Raw genomic sequence first — 20,120 nt, forward strand, 5'->3', positions numbered from 1 at the left:
TACTTGCCCTGGGCCTGGCCTGGGCTGGCACCTCCTCATGCTACACCCCATGGTAACCCCCGTGGTAAAGCCGGGCAACTGGGACATTGCTGATCCTACTGTGAGATGCTGCATTTTCATGTCTCTCCTCGCTTATCTTAGAGCCTCCTCCAGCCCCAGCAACAGAGGTCAGCGTGTGCATGACCTCTCTCCAGCTGGCCGTGACCCCCAGCATGGTCCCCCTTGGCCGCCTGCTGGTCTTCTACGTCAGAGAGAATGGAGAAGGGGTGGCCGACAGCCTCCAGTTTACTGTGGAGACCTTCTTTGAAAACCAGGTAGAGTACTGGGAACCAAACTGGGGGAGGGAGAGGAGGACAGGTAAGTGTCATCGGGGGTGGAGGCTCCAGGGTGTCAAGGCTGGGGCGGACTGTGGACAGTCACCAGTCAGACTCCAGGTGATGTGACAGGCAGGACTTGTAAGGACTGTCCTACCTTCAGGAATAAAGGAAATCTAAGTTGCATCTTGACTGGGAGATCCTCCAGAAGTCACCCAGATGGGATTGCATTCATACACACAGGACAAGTGGGCAGCTGTTCTCTGTCCCTGCTGGGCTCCAGACCTAAGGGACACCACTTAGGTCCCCCAAACCTGGTTCAGCCTCCTGTGCCCTGACCATGTACCTTCCAAAACTGGCTGCAACATGTCCTCTGCCGCCACACATCTCCCCACCCCTCCCCACTCCCATCTTCTGCACGGAATGTGCCAGTTGTACCAGCCTAGTTCTTGTCACCCAGCCCTCTACCCTTGTCCTCACCGGGGTGGCAAAGCCAGGGTCCTGACTCTCCTCGGAGGGTGGAAAGGGTGGGTGGGTCTGGAGAGTTTGGCCAAGTTCCTGATTCTTCTGCTGTGTTTGGGTCCAGGTTTCACTGACATATTCAGCAAATGAGACCCAACCCGGGGAAGTCATCGACCTGCGGCTCAAGGCTGCAAGGGGCAGCTGTGTGTGTGTTGCTGCAGTTGACAAGAGCGTTTACCTGCTCAGGTCTGGGTTTCGGCTGACTCCTGCCCAGGTGAACTGGGGCCCTCAGATGATACATTCTGGCACCTGCATGGAGGTCTCTTCCTTTTCATTAACTGAACACAATCCATATAAACCCAAATACTCTCTCTCCGCTGGGTTCATTCTCAGCAAACCCCACCCCTCTTGTTGCTTGGGTATAGTTGAAAGATCTTGGAGTCAAATCCAATGGGACATTGTCCGGGTCCCACCTCTTCAGCCCCAGTTTGCCCATCTTTAAAATGGGTTAATGCCCGAACTCCTGTCTCCTCTAAGATTGACTCCCAGTGATCCATGTGAGAGGAGATTGAGATGGGAGTGTGCCAGAACAGTTGGGGTTGAAAAGAAACCCTCATTTGACCAGTCCCTGTCGCCCTTTGCCTGTAGGTTTTCCGGGAATTGGAAGATTATGATGTTTCCGATATCTTTGGAGTGTCCAGGGAGGATGGACCCTTCTGGTGGACTGGGCTCATGGCCCGACGACGTCGGCGCTCCTCTGTCTTCCTGTGGCCCGGGGGCGTCACCAAGGACTCCGGGTTTGCCTTCGCTGTAAGGAGAGGTGGTCTTGAACCCCATCGTCCCCTTCTGAGCTCTTCTTCCTCTGAAACAAAGAGTCTCGGGGTACAGAGCTGGGTCAGGGTGGAAGTTTCCAAACTCTGAGTGCTGCAGAATCTTTTTGATTCTCCCCAGTGGAAGCTTGGAGGCAGACCTTCCCAATTTGCAAAACAGATGAGAGCAGAATGAGTGTTCATTGATAACTTCAACTTTGTTCTGGAGCAAACTAGAACATCGTTCTGGAGCCATGACCTTGAAAGTGCTTTGGTGGAAGGAAAACCTTCACAAGGGCTTCCCAGGTGGCGCGAGTGGTAAAGAACCCGCCTGCCAGTGCAGGACACATGGAGATGTGGGTTTGATCCCTGGATCGGGAAGATCTCCAGGAGGAGGAAATGGCAACCAAGTCCAGTTTTCTTCCCTGGGAAATCCATGGACAGAGGAGCCTAGCAGGCCACAGTCCACAGGGTTGCAGAGTCGGACACGACAGAAGCAGACTTAGCATGCATGCAAACCTTCACGATGTGTGTGGGTGCTGGGTTGTCATGTGGCAGCCTTACCCTTGCTGACATTTATAGCTCACATCCATCCCCTTCCTTCCTGGCTCCAGGGACCGGGGAGCTGCTAGGGGTGCAGTATACCCAAGCATCATTTCAGCCCACATGAGCATTCTGGTGGTCTCCACTTGAATGCATGAGGGCACTTTTCATCCCCATTTTTAAATAATTTAAAAGGCATCTTTGAGAATTCCTTGGTGGTCCAGTGGTTAGGACTCCAAACTTTCACTGCTGAGGGCCCAGGTTTAATTCCTGGTTGGGGAACTAAGATCCTGCAAACTGCATGGCACAGCCAAAACAGAAAAAAAGGCATCCTTTTCCTCCCATTTTTATTATGGAAATTTTTCAAAAATATAAAAAGTTGAGTAAGTTAGTAAACACCTGTAGATCCACCACCTTGGTGCCACAGTAAACATTTTGCTATGTCAAATGTGTGCATGCATGTTTGCTCAGTTGTTGCAGTTGTGTCTGACTCTTTGCAACCCTATAGACTGTAGGTCACCAGGCTCCTCTGTCCATGGAATTCTCCAGGAAAGAACACTGGAGTGGGTTGCCATGCCCTCCTCCAGGGGATCTTCCCAACCCAGAGATCAAATGGCATCTCCTGCATTGCTGGTGGATTCTTTACTGCTGAGCTACCTGGGAAGCCCATTAAATACATATGTATATTACAATAGTAATAACTGAAACTCACAGTCATTGGTTCTGGGTCTGGTTAGGCACTGTACCAATTGATTTGTTATAAATTGAAGTGAAATTTACATAGCAGACATTTAACCCATTTAAAAAAATTTATTCTTTCTTTATTTTTTGGCTGTGCTGGACATCACATAGGATCTTAGTTCCCTGACCAGGGTTCAGACCTGTGCCACACTGCATTGGAAGCACAGAGTCTTAACCACTGGACTGCCAGGGAAGCCACAATTAACCCATCTTAAAGTGAACAATTCAGCGGCATTTAGTACACTCACAGTGTTGTGCAAGCCAGCACCTCTATCTAGCTCCAGAACATCTTCATCACCCCGAAAGAAGATCCCGTCCCCATCAACAGTCACACCCCATCCACCCTCCCCCAGCCCTTGGCAACCACTGATCTGCCCATGGTTTTAGACAGTTCATATAAATAGAATCCTAAGAGATGTGGCCTTCTGAGCCTAGACCACAGACATTCTGACCCCAACTCTGGTGTGCCCTGGATGGTCACCCGGTCTCAGGTCCCTCTTAGTCCATGTCACCAAGCCTAGAGAGAGGACTGACTCCCCCAGGGCCACGCAGCAGTGGTGTTGGGCCAGTGGCTTCTGGAGCCACCATATCCACTTCCCCACTGTGGGTCTGGGCGTTGTCTGTTGCCTAGGAAACAGGACTGGTGGTGATGACAGATCTTGTGAGCCTAAACCACCGGCAGGATGGCGGCTTGTACACTGATGAGGCTGTCCCCGCCTTCCAGCCCCACACAGGGAGCCTGATGGCAGCAGTGTCCTCCAGACAGCCCCCCAGGTAATTGCCATCACTTTGAGCAGGGTTGTCTAAACTCATGTTGACATTTGAGGCTGGGTCATTTTCTGTGGTGGGACCATCCTGTGTACCATAGAGTACGGAGCAGCATCCTTGATCTCCACCAACCAGATGCCAATAACAGCCCCCTTCTTCTGGGTGTGACAACCCAAACCATCTTCAGACATTGTCCAGTGTCCCCAGGGAGCCAGAATCTCTACTGGCCCAGCAGGTTGGAGCACTAAGCACTTTGACTCTTCTCCCCCACAGTTCTCACCCCCAGCCACGTGCTTGAGGTTGGGGGTGTGGGGGTGTAGAAGAGAGAAGAAGGTGTAACAGGGGGGTAGCTCTGCCTGGGGACAGAATTGGGGCAGGGTGGGTAGTTGGAGTTTGGTCCTCTCATTCCGAGACTCTGCTTAGAAACTTCTTTCTACTCCCCTTTCTCCCTCCCACCATTCCCTCCTTCCTTTGCTTCCTCTCTCTTCCCCTTTCCCCTCTGACTCTTTATCTTTTGAAGTTAGACACCCAAGTAATTAGTTTTTCAGCCTTTTTTATTTTAACTCAAGCATTTAAGCCTTTTGAAGGTTATGAATTTTCCTCAGAGTATTGCTTTGGCTGCATCTAAATTGTGCTAGGAAGTGTTTCCATTATTGTTTGGTTCCAAATAGGTTGTAACTTGTGGAACAGTTACCTTTTTGAGTTGTGACTTGCCCAGGTATGTTTTCAATTTTCAAGTAATTAAAAAAATTACTACCTTTATGTATTTCATAAATGTGGGTCAGATGGGCAGTGTGGCCAATGAACATTGTCTGTATGATATCCCTTGTGGCCCACAAACGTGGTCTGTATGATATCCATTGCCTGGTTTTTGTTTTAGAGACTGGCTATATGGTCAGTTTTTGTAAATGCTCACATCTACTTGAAAAGAATATCCAAACCCCTGTCATTGGGTATAGGAGTCTCTATGTGCACTTTTGACAGTGGTACCCAAATCCTCCATATCCTTGCTCATGTTTGTTTCCTTGTCTGTTTGCTAACTTATCAATTACTGAGAGAAAAGAGTTCCCATCTGCCTCTGGGACTTGTGGCTTTGTCTGTTGTCTCGTGGAAAGCTTTGTTTCTTGGGAGGTGATATTTCCTCTTCTCTCACGTCTCTCCCTTTGTACCCCTCTTTTGTTCCTCCATCACTCACTGTCTTCTTTCCCACCTTCTTTGTTCTCTCTGCCTCTCCCACTAGCTCCTCAGCTCCAGGTCGCAGCCAGCCAACTAGGGAAGGGAGAGGGTGTTTTGCAGACCTTGCCCCCTCTCTCCCCCTCTGGATGTAAGGGTGCAGAAGCTGGGAAAGGCGAGGCAGGCCTTGGATGCACCCTCTCTTGCCAGCTTATCCAATGAGAGGCCCAGAACCAAGTGGGCCAGGGATGGGGTCTGGTGGTCATCAGTGCCTCAGTAACTGGGTCTCTTTGGAGACCTTGAGGGTGGCCCGCAGACTCCTCAGTCCTTGCTCTGAGCCAGAAGTGACCGAGAGGATCTGCCCTGGGGAGGGCGGTTGGCTATCCATGATAGTCTTTTTCCTTCAAACCCTTTCTGCCCCAATCCCAAATCCTTGGGAAGGATTGAGCCTTCCCAATCCCCTAGCCTCCTCTGCAGTGGTTCCTGGGTACCTGCACCCTCCAGCTTCTTCCTGCCCGAGTCACACAGTTAGCAGGAGTCTGATAACCCCACGAGGGTCCTAGTTTTCCAACTCCACATCATGGCATGGACAGATCAGGCTCCCCCTACGGAATGCTGGAGCCACGCAAAGGCATTTCCAAGATGTGGTTGAGTGAGGGAGGTGGAATATTGGCTCCTGGGCATCCCTCAGCCAGACACTTCTCTGGCAACTGGAGCCTCCCATGTGCATGCCTCCTGAGAACTTGGCCTGGAGTGGGTCTGCCAGCAGCCTCTAAACCCCAAACCACAGAGGCAATTGTAAATTCCAGTGCAGAAAGGCATAATAAAGGCCTTAAAAAGCAAGTGTCTATGCCTTTTTGTAAGGATAATGCATCCTTCCTGGAGAAGGGAATGGCAGCCCACTCTAGTATTCTTGCCTGGAGAATCCTATGGACAGAGGAGCCTGGCCGGGCATAGTCCATGGGGTCGCAAAGAGTCAGACATGACTGAGTGACTAACACACACAATGCATCCTTATTCTGAAGACAAGGTATTTTTCTTATGCATGTGGTTAAACTTTTTTCAATGAGCATGAAAGGGTGTATCCTTTCATATATACAAAGGGTGTATTCCTTTTTCAAAGAGTATGAAAGGGTATATCCTCCTTTCCCTTCTAAGAGGCAAAAATGGTTACTAATTCCTTAACTATCCTTCTAGAAATTTTCTGTGCAAATTTGTTGTTCAGTCGCTAAATCGTGTCTGACTCTCTGCAACCCCACGGACTGCAGCACACCAGCCTTCCCTGTCCTCCACTATCTCCTGGAGTTTGCTCAAGTTCCTGTCCATTGAGTCAGTGATGCTATCCAACCGTTTTATGCTCTGCTGCCCTCTTCTCCTTTTGCTTCCAGTCTTTCCCAGCATCAGGGTCTTTTCCAAAGTGTATACACAGGACTTTAAAAAAAAACCACACACAATGGGAGGATACTATAATACTGTTCTCTACCTTCCTTTTTTAGGTCAACAATAAACCTTAGAGACCGTTCCATATCGGTACATACGTGCCTACCTCACCCCTTTTCACTGACATGTAATATTCTGTTGTGTACTATCATTTGGTTAACCAAATGCCCTATTGATGAAGATTCTGGCTGTTAGTTAATTCTCACAGTGCTGCAGTTAACCACACTGTCTTTGCACATGGGTCTGTGGTTAATTTCAGTGTTCATCTCTCAGAGAGGCAAGTTGAAAGGGATTATGAGCATTTTTAATCTCGAGAAGATTTGCCAAATGTCAGGTAGGGCTTATTAATATTATTTTTTAAAGAATAGGACAGTCCCTGAGGAATATGGGCTCTGAGGCTTCTGAGGATAAACCAAGAATGAAAGCATGTGAAAAAGAATACACACACACACATGTATAATTGAATCACTTGATGTACACCAGAATCTAAATGTACACAGCATCAAGTATCCTTTAATTAAAAAAAAGAAACTGAAAAATGAAAGCACAGAGGAAGTGAGGGAGAGGGAAAAGTTCCATGTAGTGATGCAGAAAAACGTGGCAAACCCAGGGAGGGATATTAACAAAGGAGAGGATGCGGGGTGGTCCCTGTGGCCCTTCTTACCTTCCAAGTTCAGTGTGTGAGGCGCCACTGTCATTTTAGCAAGACTCTGCCAAGCCTTCGATGCCTCACTTTTCTAACTGTAATCAAGTAGAATGTTGACTAAAATTCTGCAAGGTGAAAGAATTAACAACACATCATGTCCTTGTAAAGTAGAATGCTAACCTTTCCAGGTAAGAGAATTAAATAAACCGTGTAGCATATTGACGTGTTGGGTGAGAGAATGAACATATTATAGCCTAATCAAGTAGAATGTTAACTTACCAAGTAACAGAATTAAAGTTATGGAACTTTAATCATTTCTTTTTAAAAAAATTTTCGTAGAGCAGAGAAGAGGAAAAGAACCTTCTTCCCTGAAACATGGGTTTGGCACTGTCTCAACATCAGGTACAGTAAGATTTCTTTCCTTCACTGCCTTTGTGGGCTGACTCAAGGCACTCATGAAAGATTGTTCCCAGTGGGTTTGCCTGGAGATTGGACACCAACATCTGAGTAAGCCATTGGGCATCCTTTTCTAACACATAAAACTCAAAGCTATGAAGTCAGCCCCAAATCCCAGTGCAGCCTCGGACATCTGCCCATGAAATATGAAATGCGAGGGCTTCATGCCTCTTACAACTCCCTCTTGGGGTAACTCTATCCACTGTGTTTATATAACGAGCTCATTAAAATGATTACAGTTCCCTGAAACATGAACTCAGTTCCACCCACCTACCCTCCCCCTCCTCACTCCTCAGGGGACTTGGGCTCCTGCCCGCCAAACAGGCTGCTTTTCTCAGCACATTTCCTTTCTACATTGTTTTCTCTTTCCACTTGCCTTGAAGCAGCAGCGCTCTGCCAAATTCTTGCCAGTTGCAATTGGTTTTTTTCTTTCAGTGTTTAGTGTCAGAACACCAGTGACACTAAGCATTTTCTTTCGATGCTTAGAGTCAGAAGGTAGTGGTGACCTGCTCTGGGAAACCAGTTAGGCATGAAAGTTCAGACCTCAGGGGCCAGTGGGTGGACCTACTGCTGAGCTGGGGTCCCCTTCTCAGCATGAGATGCCAAGGCACATGCTTAGCACAGGACCAAGCGCACATCGGGGGTTTCTCAGGCAGCCCTCACTGATGTGTGTGTCCCCATTATGGGCAGTCTTCCCTGCTGGTCAGGACAGATGCTGATTTTTAAAAAAAGTTTTATTATTATTATTTATTTTTGGCTGGGTCTCTGTTGCTGCAAGAGGGTTACTCTCTAGTCGCAGTGCAGGCTTCTCGTTGTGACCGCTTCTCTTGTTGCACAACGCAGGGTCCAGGTGCTTGGGCTCAGTAGTTGTGATACACGAGCTTAGTTGCCCCATGGCCTGTGGGATCTTCCCAAACTAGGGATCTTCCCGACGTAGGGCTCGAACCTATGTTCCCTGAAATTGGCAGGTGGATCCTTACCCATTGGACCACCAGGGAAGCCCAGGTTGCTGGTTATTGCATTTTGTAATGGGAGTCCATATTGAAGATGTGCCGTCTGTCCATCATCAGAGATGTACACAAAGTAGAAACGTATCTACTTTCTGTGTTTAGGGTGCTGTGTTAGGCAGTGAGTAGTGTTTTGGTGCCAAGAATGGCACCTGAACAAGGCAGAGAGAGTCCCCTCACTCATAGAATTTATGTTTTATGCCCTTAAAGCCTTCATGCTTCAGGAGGGCCAGGGTTCTCATGGAGAGCTGGGACCGGGGCTTGGGAGGAAGTGCAGGGACCCTTCAGGGAAGCTGGAGAGACTCCCAGGGCAGGTGGAGCCCAAGCTGAATCCCACAGGATAAACAAGAAAGGCGTAAAGGAGTCCAGGAGGTGGGCCCCATGTGGGCAAGAGTTGGGGCTTCGGAGAGGCAGAAGGGGCTAAGAGGATGAGGCAGGGAGTGTGAAGGCCGAGTGGGCTGTGATGGTAGGTGTGGAGAGCCCCAGAGAGTTGCTGGGAGGCATTTGGCATTGGAGGGGCTCTCTCTCCCTTTGTTGGCTTGAGCAAGGGTGAGTCGGAGAGTGTGGATCTGAGACTAAGGAGGAGGTTCTTGCTGGGCCCAGGCAAGGATTAGTTAGCTCTTTTTTTTTCTAATTTTTAAAATTTGTAAAATAACATTAACATAAAATTTACCATCTTAATTGTTTTTAGGTGTGCAGCCCAGTGGCGTTAAGAGCATTTATATCATTGTGCTACCATTACCACCACCCATCCCCAAAACGCTTCTCATCGCACAAAGCTGAAACGATGTGCCCATTAAATACTAATTCCCACCCCTCCCTCCTTCCAGGCCCTGGCATCCACTCTTCTTTTTGTCCCTGTGACTCTTACTGCTCTAGGGGCCTCATATACTTGGAATCATACAACATTTGTTGTTTTGTGTCTGGCTCATTTCACTTAGCATGATGTTCTCAAAGTGCATCCACACTGTGGCATGTATCAGAATTTCCTTTCTTCTTAAGGCTGAATAACATTCTACTGTATGGATGGACCCCTTTAAAAAAAAAATTTTTTTTTAATGGTCTCACTGTGCACCTTGTGGGATCTTAGTTCTCCAACTGGGTATGGAACCCAGGCTACCCACAATGGAAGCTCAGAATCTTGACCGCTGGACCATCAAGGAAGTCGCTGGACGGACCACATTTTGTGTATCCATTCAGCCTTTGGTTGACATGTAGGTTGCTTCCACCTTTTGGTTATTATGAATAATCCTTCTTTGAATATTGGTGTGCAAATATTTCTTTGAGACCCTGTTTTCAATTCTTTGGGGTATACACCCGGAAGTGGAGTTGCTGGATCTTATGGTAATTCTGTATTTAATATTTTGAGAAATCACCATATGGTTTTCCACTGTGGTTGCACCATTTGACATTCCCACCAGCAGTGCACAAGAGTTCTTTAAACGTTGAATAGAATTTACCAGTGAAGCCATCACATCCAGTGCTTCCCTTTTTGGGGAGACTTTGATTACTGATTTGCTCTCCTTAATCCCAGGTGAAGCTTTTATAATGGCCTCAGCAGGCTTGAAAAGTCACACAGACCGGGAGCAGGGCTCCACAGGAGTGGATGGGACAGGGAGGCCAGGCCAGGGAGCATGGATGTTCCCCAGGGTGGGTGGCTGGTTGGCTGGCTGGCATTCGGCTTACACAGAACAGTTGGCTAAGACCATCCGGAGCTGATGAAAATTTTTCCAGATGGAAGACGCTGAGCTTGAATTGTTGCCATGGTGACAACCTGTGACCTTCACAGAGGCAAGGATGGATGCCCAGATCCTGCAGGGCAGTGTCCCATCACCCAGTGAGGCCACCTGGGTCCAGCTTCTGGGAAGGGGATGGAGAGTTCAGGTAGAGGAGAGAGGAACAGCCAGGCATCTCCCTGAAACCCAAGGCCATGTTGCTAGATTCCTCAGATCCTGCTGGGCTGCTGCCTCACAGCTCCGGATAACAGCTCATGGCTGCCCTTTTTTCCACAGTGATCCGTCTGGCGAGGAGACACTCAGCGTGCAGGTCCCCGACTCCATCACCAGCTGGGTGGGCGAGGCAGTGGGTCTGTCCCCCGGGAGGGGCCTGGGCATTGCTGAGCCCACTCTGCTGAAGACCTTCAAGCCTTTCTTCGTAGACTTCACGCTGCCCCCCTATGTGGTCCGTGGGGAACAGGCCAAGATCCCACTCAGCATCTACAACTACATGGACACCTGTTCTGAGGTACCAGACCCGTCCTCTGTAAACAGCCTTTCCCATTATCAGCTGGCGGGGGAGGCGGGAAGGGGGCGGCATCCTTGATGTCAGGAGGCAGGGAGAGTTGTGGAGGGGGATGGGTATGAGGGGCACAGTACCTGTGATGTTGGGTAGGCAGGGGGAGGTGCAGTCATCTAGGGGGGCTGTGGGGTTAGCATCTGTAATATTAGCAAAGCAGGGGCTGGATGGATCAAGTACTGCTTCACCCGCCATCTAAACCTGGGCAGGTTGTGGGTGGGAGTGCATGGTGGGGCTGGAGGTTGACAGATGAGATGGAGCCACTGTCCTTGACTCCAGGCCCCTTGGGGCTTTGGGTGGATGAGTGTCATATGTAATGACATGGAGTCAGGGGTCAGCAAACCTTCTCTGTAAAGGGCTAGATAGTAAATATTTCAATCTTTGCCAGCCAGAGGGTCCGTGTTGCAGTTGCTACACTTGGCCGTTGTGCGGGAAGGCAGTCACAGATAACACGCCCATGAATGGGCCTGGCCGTGTTCCCATAAATCTTTATTTCTGGATACTTGAAATTTGAGTTTCATTTAACTTTCATGCATCACAGAATGTAATTCTTTTTAATTTATTTATTTGGCTATGTTGGGTCTTAGTTGCCATATGCAGAGTCTTCATTGCATTATGTGGGATCTTTCACTGCAGCTGATGGACTCTATAGTTGTGGGCTTAGCTACTCCTCAGCCCATGGGATCTTAGGTCCCTGACCAGGGGTAGAACCCGTGTCCCCTGCATTGCAACATGCATGTATGTATGTGTGCTCACTTATGGCTGACTCTGTGGCCCCATGGACTGTAGCTCGCCAGGCTTCTCTGTCCATGGAATTTTCCAGGCAAGAACACTGGAATGGGTTGCCATTTCCTACTCCAGGGGATCTTCCCCACCCAGGGACTGAACCTATGTCTCTGGCATCTCCTGCATTGGCAGGAGGATTCTTTCCCACCAGTGCCACCTGGACATCTGGTGGATTCTTAAACACTGGACCATGAGGGAGGTCCCAATATCATTATTATTATTTTTTTTAAAGCTTCCCTTCTTCATCCTAATCATTAAAAAAAAAAACAACAACGTAAAAACCATTCTTAGCTCCCTGGCCTCACAGAAACAGGTGATGGATTGGATTTAGGTCAGGTTGTGGGCCTCCCAGGTGGGGCCAGTGGTAACGAACCCATCTGCCAGTGCAGGAGATATAACAGACATGGGATCAATCCCTGGGTTGGGAAGATCCCTGGAGGAGGGCATGGCAACCCGCTCCAGTTTTCTTGCCTGGAGAAGCCGCACGGACAGAGGAGCCTGTAGGGGGCAGTATATAGGGTCACAAAGAGTTGGACTTGACTGAAGCGACGTAGCATGCACACATGTGCCGACCCCAGCACAGAAGTGAGGAATCCTGGTGGGCCCAGAGCAGGCACTCTGAATCTCAATTTCTACTGAAAAAAACTGATTGACCTTGTCCACGTTATTCCACCTGTTGGTATGTCAGTTTCTACAAATGTCAAGCAGATAGGAGTCTTAACGGTGGTTAAAGGGGTAAGTGGGTTGGTCCATATAGCTGCTAAGAATGGTGATTGTGGATGTCCCATGGACCTTGTTGGTGCTATTCCAACTCTCCCAGTCCTAGGGCCTGCAGGGTGCATACAGTGGGAGGGGAGGTGACTCCTTCTCAGAGGAGGTGGAAAGGCTACTATATCAGTTTCTTGTGGCCACTGTAACAAAGTAGCAGAAACTGGGCGCTTAAAACAAGGGAAATGTATTCTTTCACAGTTCTGGAGGCTGGAGTCCAAGGTCAAAGTATGAACAGGGCTGGCTTCCTCCAGAAGGAGGCTCTGAGGGATGGTCTGTCCCCGACCTCTCTCCTGGCTTCTGGGAGCTGCCCACAATCCGTGGCATTCTCTTAGCTTGTGGTGGCCTTGTTCAAGTCTCTGCCTCAGTCTTCCCATGGGCTTCTTGCTGTGTGTCTTTACATCATCCTCCTTCTCTGCACAGACTCTGTGTCCAAATTTCCTCCAAAAAGAGCCCCTGTCTTGTTGGATTAGAAAAAGTGAAAGTGTTAGTCACCCAGTTGTATCCAACTCTCTTTAATCCCCTGGCCTGTAGCCTGCCAGGTTCCTCTGTCCATGGAATTCTTCAGGCAACAATATTGGAGTGGGTTGCCATTCCCTTCTCCAGGGGATCGTCCCAATCCAGGGATCGAACCTTGGTCTCCCGCATTGCTGGCTTGATGCCATGACCTCCTTGGAACTTGATGACATCTGCTGAGACCATAGTTCCTAGTGAGGTCACATTTACAGGTACCGAGGTTAGTACTTCAACATACTTTTTAAAAAAATTTATTTACTTGGCTGTGCCAGGCCTTAGTTGCAACGTGAGGGATCTTTCTGTTGTGGCGTTTGGGTTCTTTGGGCTTCCCTGGTGGCTCAGTGATAAAGAATCTGCCTGCCAATGCAGGAGACATCAGAGACTCGGGTTCTATCCCTGGGGTGGGAAGATCCCCTGGAGGAGGAAATGTCAACCCACTCCAGAATTCTTGCCTGAAGAATCCCGTGGACAGGGGAGCCTGGAGGGCTATAGTCCATGGGGTTGCAAAGAATTAGATGTGACTGAGCGCACACACATGTGGATTCTTTAGTTTTGGCATGCAGGATCTCTTAGTGCAGCATGTGGAAATCTAATTCCCTGACCAGGGATCGAACCCAGGCCCCCTGCATTGGGAGCAGAGTCTTAGCCACTTGACCACCAGGGAAGTGCCTGGACTTCAACATATCTTACTGGAGGGATACAATTCAACCCATAACCACTACCCCAAGGAGGTGGGCTTGGTGGTTTCAGACCCTGATGATGAGGAGAGATGGCAGACAGTGTGGAGGGAGTCTTGAGGACCAGGATCAGGTGGAGGCGGGATAGGGAAGGAGCGTTTGGGGGCTGAGCCTCAGTGTGGCTACAAGAGGGCAGGGGCGTCCTCCTCCACCTCTGTAATCCTTCGTTAACCATCTCAGCCTGGACATCGGCTGGTGAGTGGGAGGAAGAGAGGGGAGGGGGGCTCCTAGGGTTAGGGGCAACCCACAGGGATGGGGATTGGGAGCTGAAGCTACAGTTGGATGGACGAGTGAGTTGGGGGCAGGGCCCGGGGTCCAGCTGGGGAGCAAGCCTGCTCTCTGCAGGTCAGCATGGAGGTGGGGCTGTAGGTCTCAGCCTCACCCTAGCCAGCCCAGGGAGGCAGCTGACCTCATGCTGGCCCTACCCATGTGAATGGGGCCTCCCAAGGCTGCTGACACATTCCCCACCAAGAGCAGAGATGTGAGTTGCAGCCCCAGGCCAAGGTCACCAGAAACCAAGAGATTTTATCCAACCACTACCCACTTTTCCTGAAAAACAAGGCTTTCTGGAGTGATTGGAATTTGCTACCTGAAAGGTGTCAAGACTGCTGGGGATGGAAGTCCTGAGTGGGAGGCTGGCAGAACTCCCATACCTCAGCTACAGTTTCAGCACATCCTTGCCTCACTGTCTCCAGAAGACCCTCTGGACTTCAGCTTGGTGTTTCCATTCACTAGGCTGCTTTGTCTCTGTTTCCTTATCTGGCTGTGAGAGATCTACCTGCCTGCTCCCCACCCCCAATGCCCGCAGAGGCTGCTCTGGGGCACGGGGAGGGAGCAGGTTTCAGACTCCTTTGTGAGTCTGATCATAGATGCTGTGTCAGAGCCATTTCCTAGCCTGGTCCAGAGTGGGGACTACATTGTTCTGAGTCTGAGTCTTGGCTCAAAGGGTGACCTTGAACTTACATGAAATCCTTTGTTCCTTTTTTCCTTTGTAAATGTTATACCTCCACTGAATAGTTAAATCAACCCAAGAACTTACTGCATGGAATGCCTTATAATAGCCTCGAGGCCAGTTAAGGACCCCTCCCATGCCCTCCGCCTGGCATGGCCCAGTTTTGAGCCTGGTATTTGCATTTGGCTTTCTGATGCTTATTTGACTCTATGGAACAACCACACATCATGTACTGTCACATAGAAATGTCTCCTCTCTTGGGTCTTTAATGGAAAGAAAATTCCAAGTAGGAAAAAAAATGGTCTGCACAGGTCTAGAATAGAAATGGAACACCCAGAGGCTACCAGAAAGGAATTCCCAGGTGTAAAATGTTAGTGATTCTAATTCATTCACTCAAAAGCAATCACCCAGGTCTCCGAGGTTTGTCAGGCTTTGTACAGGAATCTGAAGACCCGAATGCCAGGACATGAGGTCTGCCTGAGCTCAGCCTGGACTTCTGACACTGCTGACTCGGTTTTCTTGGGCACACATCTCTGTGTCCGGCGCTGGGTGGATGGTTTTACCTGTATTGTTATCCAGTGCACAAATGGGCTGAGAAAGGAGGAACCGTGATGGAACTGAAATGGTTTGATGTCATTGTGGGGACTCTGAGGAGCTCCAGTAGCATAGCCCTTTATGTCTCAGTGCAGAAAGAATTCAGTGAGAGGTGAAGTGATAGATAAGAAGTGACTTACTAGAATAGGATGCTTGTGAGGCTTACAAGCAGGCAGAGAAGAGAGTGCCATGCCTCAAGGACTTACTGGGTTCCAGTTTCATAATCAAAGGAAAGTGGGGAGGGGGCGAAGAAGTCTTTGTCGTCTTTAAGTAAACGTCATGCTTCCATCATCAGCTCCTCCTTCAGGCTGGGCAGGGGAGTTTTCTTGTCCCTAAATGGTCGAGCTGGGTCCACAAATTGTTGTTTTTTCATGTGTGCGGAGAGCATGTCCTGACTTAGTGAGCTCGCTGGGCAGGATGTGGGTTTCACGCCACATGTTTTATTGTTTGGGGGCGTGTCTTGTGCTTCTGTTGCCTGCTTTTGCGGCTAAGCAAGTCTGCTTGGTTTTGTGGTTAAGCAACCCTACTTTCATGAGTAATTGTTAACTTACGGGGTCTCCTGTATTTTTTCTGCTTACAGTCCCCTAGTGGGATTAACTATTTAATCACTTACTTTGTCCCTACTGGTATCATTCCCGTCTGGGAAGCTCAGAGAAGCATTATGTTCAAGGTCCCCCAGGGACTGAGGGGCAGATCTGTGTTAGCATTAAGTGTCGGGAATTGCCCAGTGGTCCAGTGGTTAGGACTCTATGCTTCCACTGCAGGGGGCACAGGTTTGATCCCTGGTCCAGGAACTGAGATCTCTCAAGCCTATGCTGTGTGGTATAGCCAAAAAAAAAAAATTATATGCCTACAGGGAATCAAGAAAACCCTGGGAAGGGTTGGCTTCTCTGAATGCAGAGAAGTCTTCGGGCGATGTTTAAGCTGAGCACTGGGCCTGGAAGGGCATCCCTGCAGAGGGGACAGTATACACAAGTGACAGGGGCAGAAGGCAGGTTGGTCTGTCCCAAGAGCTGCCTGTGACACAGTCCGGCTGGATTTTAGGCTCTGGTTGGGAAAGCAGGAAAGAAGGAGGAGGCTTGTGCGTTAGTCTGAGGGAGAACCACTGCAGCAGCAACCACGGCAGTGGCTGTGGGTGGCCCGGAGGGGGCCAAGGAAGACAGGTGAAGGGCTCAGGGCAATAAGCTGGGAGCAGGGCCCCCAGACCCAGACCTTTGTCATTCATCCATTTTTTTTTTTTTGGCTGTGCCGAATCTTCATTGTTGTGTGCAGGCTTTTTCTCGTCATGGCCAGTGGGAACTACTCTCTAGATGCAATGTGAAGGCTTCTCCCTGTGGTGGCCACTCCTGTTGCAAAGCATAGGGTCTAGGTGAGTGGGTTCAGTAGTGTGGTACAGAGGCTAAATGCCCAGCAGCGTGTGGGATCTTCCTGGACCAGGGATGGACCTGGTGTCCTTTGCGTTGCAAGGCAGATTCTTAACCACTGGACCACCCGGGAAGCCTTCATTCATCCTTCTTATGTAGTTTATCATTGGGAGGGAACTTCGCACTGCTCAACGGTAAAGAATCTGCCTGCTAAGGCAGGAGATGAGATGCAGGAGAAGCAGTTCAACCCCTGTGTTGGGAAGAAGGACATGGCAACCCACTCCAGTATTCTTGCCTGGAGACTCCCATGGACAGAGGAGCCTGGCGGGCTACAGTCCATGGGGTCCCAAAGATAGAGAGCTGGACATGACTGAGTGGCTGAGCACATGTGGTTGGGAGGAGCAGGATTCCAGTTTCAAAAAGCTGGAGTAAGTGTAGGCTGGTTCCTAATCACAGGATGGCCCCTGATGGAAGCTCTCTCCTGGACTGCAGGCAGGCCCCCAGGTACCCATTTCAGCTCTGATCATGCCCTGGTGGCTGGCTTGTTGGCTGGAAGAAGGCATCCTTGCTGGGCAACAGGTGTGTCCACGTGTTCAATTTTAGGAACAGGAGAGCCCCATGGACAGAGGACCCTGGTGGGTTACAGTCCATGGAGTCACAAAGAGTCGGACACGCCTGAGCGACTAACACACACACTTCCCATGTGCTGGTCTGGAGGTTCCAGGAAAGCAGGCCGATCCCACCCCTCAGCCTGGACCGTTGGTTCCTCCCAGGACCCAGAAAATGGATCACATCAATACTTGATGCTTGAATTTCTTCTTTCCTCCCTGGAAGAACTTTCTGGAGAATGATGTCTTGAGGAGGATGGGGGAGCCCCCGAATGGACCAACCATTCTCACTCAGGTCGGCTGGGCCTGCCCGTAGGCAGTATTCAAACACTGTCACACTTGCTGCTGTAAATCTTCCTTGTACACATTTGACTGTGTGTGTGACTTAGGTGCAGTGAGCCTCTAAGGCTCAGGCCTCACTCACGTGTCTTGCTCAGACCTGTCTCTTGAGTTCCTAGGAGGGTGCCTGAACCCACTGTTGGACAATTAGATGGGGAGCAAAGAGCATGTTGTAGATCGAGGGGTATGAACACATGTACACACAACATGCACATAGATACGTGGTGTGCACACATGCGTGTAGATAGTTATGCTTGCACACATATGCAGAGACATGCGCCTTCACACAAGTGCACTCGTGTCTCGAAGTGCCATGCCTACTCCACAGGTAGATGTGCACACAGAGATGCATGCATGCACGGCACACACATATACACACGCACGTGTGTACACGTGTACACCAAGCTCTGTTATGATGCAGTGGACCTCCATGGTTGGAGAGAGGGTCAGAGGAAGTGCTTTGCGAGGCCTGCATGTGGAGTGGCTTCTCTTATCCCTTGGCTGGGGAGGATTTGAGGTAGATAAGCAGCCCTTGAATCGACCTTGGTCCCCAAGGGGCGCTGGACCAGGGAGGGTGTGGGGGATTGAGGGAAGCAGGGGGCTCTCAGCAGGACAATGTTGAGGAGTTGGTTCTTTTTTTTTTAACATTTATTTATTTTTGGTTGTGCTGGGTCTTCATTGCTGCATGTGAGCTTTCTCTAGTTGGGAAGAGCAGGGGCTACTCTCTAGTTGCAGGATGCGGGCTTCTCATGGCGGTGGCCTCTCATTGCAGAGTATAGGCTCTAGAGCACGAAGGCATCAGTAGTTGCTGGAGGTGGGCCCACTAACTGCAGCACGCGGGCTTAATTGCTCCACGTCATGTGGGATCTTCCCAGACCAGGAATCCAACTGGTGTCCCTTGCATTGTGAGGCAGATTCTTAACCACTGGACCACCACGGAAGCCCGAGTAGTTGGTTCTGATAAGAAATGCAAAGGGGGTTTCTCATGGGGAGTGTGGTTTGGGGAGAAGGCTTGGGGAGAAGGGTGGACGGAGTACAGTGGACAGTGAGGCGTGCTGGGAGGGTGTGCAGATTCTGGGTACCATGGATGCTTGCCACCCTCCCCAGGTCTACATGAAGATATCAGTTCCCAAGGGCATCCAGTTTGTCGGACATCCTGGCAAACGCCAACTGACCAAGAAGACGTGTGTGGCCTCCGGGGAGACGGAGCCCACCTGGGTGGTTCTGTCCTTTGGCGACCTGGGTCTCAGCAACATCACAGGTGAGGTTCACGTGCTTATTGGGACATCTCCCCTCTCCAGGACACCAAGGGGTCCAGGTGCTGAATCCAGGCATGGGGAAAAGGTCAGTAGGGCAGAACATGAGGTCGAGGGACAAGGGAGCTACCGGGGGAACTGCTGGGATCAGTCCAGAGGGAGTGATCAAAAGGTAGGGGGCCACATCTGGGGGCAGCCAGGCTCTTAGAATGCCCCACCAATGTAGCATACACATGCACTTAACACTTGCACACATGTGCGCTCATGCATATATATGCACTCACATATATGCAGCATGCATCATGTGCACTCATATGCATGCATGCATACCTGGGAAGCCTGGGACAAGAGTGGGGGACAGAAGAACATCGGATGGGGTCCTGTTTTGAGAACCAGCACCAAGTACTCAAATCTCCGCAGCCAAAGCTCTGGCTTACAGAGAAACGAGCTGCTGCCGGGATGGGAAGTCGGTCAGACCCCCAGAGGAGAATTACGCTGACAGAAGGGTCCCCATCGGAAGGGACCACGTCCGGCGCAGTGTGATGGTCGAGGTAAGCCCATGTCCTTGCTCGAAGCACTTGGCCAGGGCCTGATTCGCTCCCCAGTGAGGTGGGGGCTGGGCTGTGTGGGCCTTCCCCGAGCCAGGGCCAGGGCAGCGCCCACCAGTCCTGCTCTGGGGCCTGGGGCTGAAGGACCATGTCAGCCATCCCCTCTCCAAGTGGCAGAAGAGGCTTTGGTGCAGGGATGTGGGGCTCGCAAAGGCTGCAGGGAAGTGTCCTGACCCCCGGGGTCGATCGCCGTGGAGGGTGGCGTGCCTCTGTCTCCTGGCTGCCCGTTTGTCATAAACAATTGTAGAGACTGCGACCCAGCATTTGGACGGCTGTCCTTGGAATGCCCGTTTGGGAAGGACACAGCCTCCAGCCAAGGCGCCCAGACCGCCGCCACCCCCGCCCCCCGACCCCGCCTCGCCTCCCCTCTCAGCTGTGCATCTGGGATCTGCCATTTGTGCTTGGGGCTCATTGAATGCCTTCTGATTCCCAGTCTGCTCTGTAGGATTGGGTGCTCACACTCACCCCACAGCATAGGGGAGGTTGGAGAATGCACACAGCATCTCACAATGCTGGGCTTGTGGGAACAACGATGCCCCATCTTTTCTGGGGCTGCTCGGATGCTTTAGAGCCCAGAGCTCTGGTCAGACTCCTGTTTACTGCTGCTTGGAGAGCACGCGGCAGCCCCGCTGAAGTGCTGAAGCCCCGAGTGTTTGCCCCTCCCCAGCGGCCCAGCTGCAAACAGCTGCCCTCCCTCCCAGCTGCAGTCCTGGTGGAGCTGAGCGCGAATGGTTTCCATCAGCACCAGGAGTCACACGCGAGCTGGGCGGAACTCCCGGAGGCGGACGGGTCATTGCTGCAGCTTTGTTGACATGACGTGATGGAGTCCTCAGGGACCAGTGTGTCATCGGATGAGGCATACAGTCTCCACGAACCAGCAGGAGTGGGATGGCCTCGACAGGAAATGCAGAAATCCTTGGTGACCCGCTGCAAAGCCC

General features: G+C 50.6%; 1 protein-coding gene across 3 annotated transcripts in view; it reads left to right on the forward strand.

Moving 5' to 3' along the window:
- CPAMD8 (C3 and PZP like alpha-2-macroglobulin domain containing 8) overlaps positions 1 to 20,120 on the forward strand; it is a 99,906-nt gene that overhangs the window by 36,370 nt on the left and 43,416 nt on the right. For all 3 annotated transcript variants that reach the window (XR_006342590.1, XM_043911078.1, XM_043911077.1), the window contains exons 15-22: positions 142 to 314; positions 901 to 1,050; positions 1,425 to 1,586; positions 3,501 to 3,643; positions 7,236 to 7,298; positions 10,372 to 10,603; positions 18,426 to 18,579; positions 18,995 to 19,125. Coding sequence is in view for 2 of the 3 variants with exons in the window: in XM_043911078.1 (XP_043767013.1) it covers positions 142 to 314; positions 901 to 1,050; positions 1,425 to 1,586; positions 3,501 to 3,643; positions 7,236 to 7,298; positions 10,372 to 10,603; positions 18,426 to 18,579; positions 18,995 to 19,125 (1,208 nt within the window). In the remaining variant the exon portion in view is untranslated. The remainder of the gene's footprint in view (positions 1 to 141; positions 315 to 900; positions 1,051 to 1,424; positions 1,587 to 3,500; positions 3,644 to 7,235; positions 7,299 to 10,371; positions 10,604 to 18,425; positions 18,580 to 18,994; positions 19,126 to 20,120) is intronic.

The sequence above is a fragment of the Cervus elaphus genome, chromosome 9 (assembly GCF_910594005.1).
Source record: "Cervus elaphus chromosome 9, mCerEla1.1, whole genome shotgun sequence".
Classification (NCBI taxonomy): domain Eukaryota; kingdom Metazoa; phylum Chordata; class Mammalia; order Artiodactyla; family Cervidae; genus Cervus; species Cervus elaphus.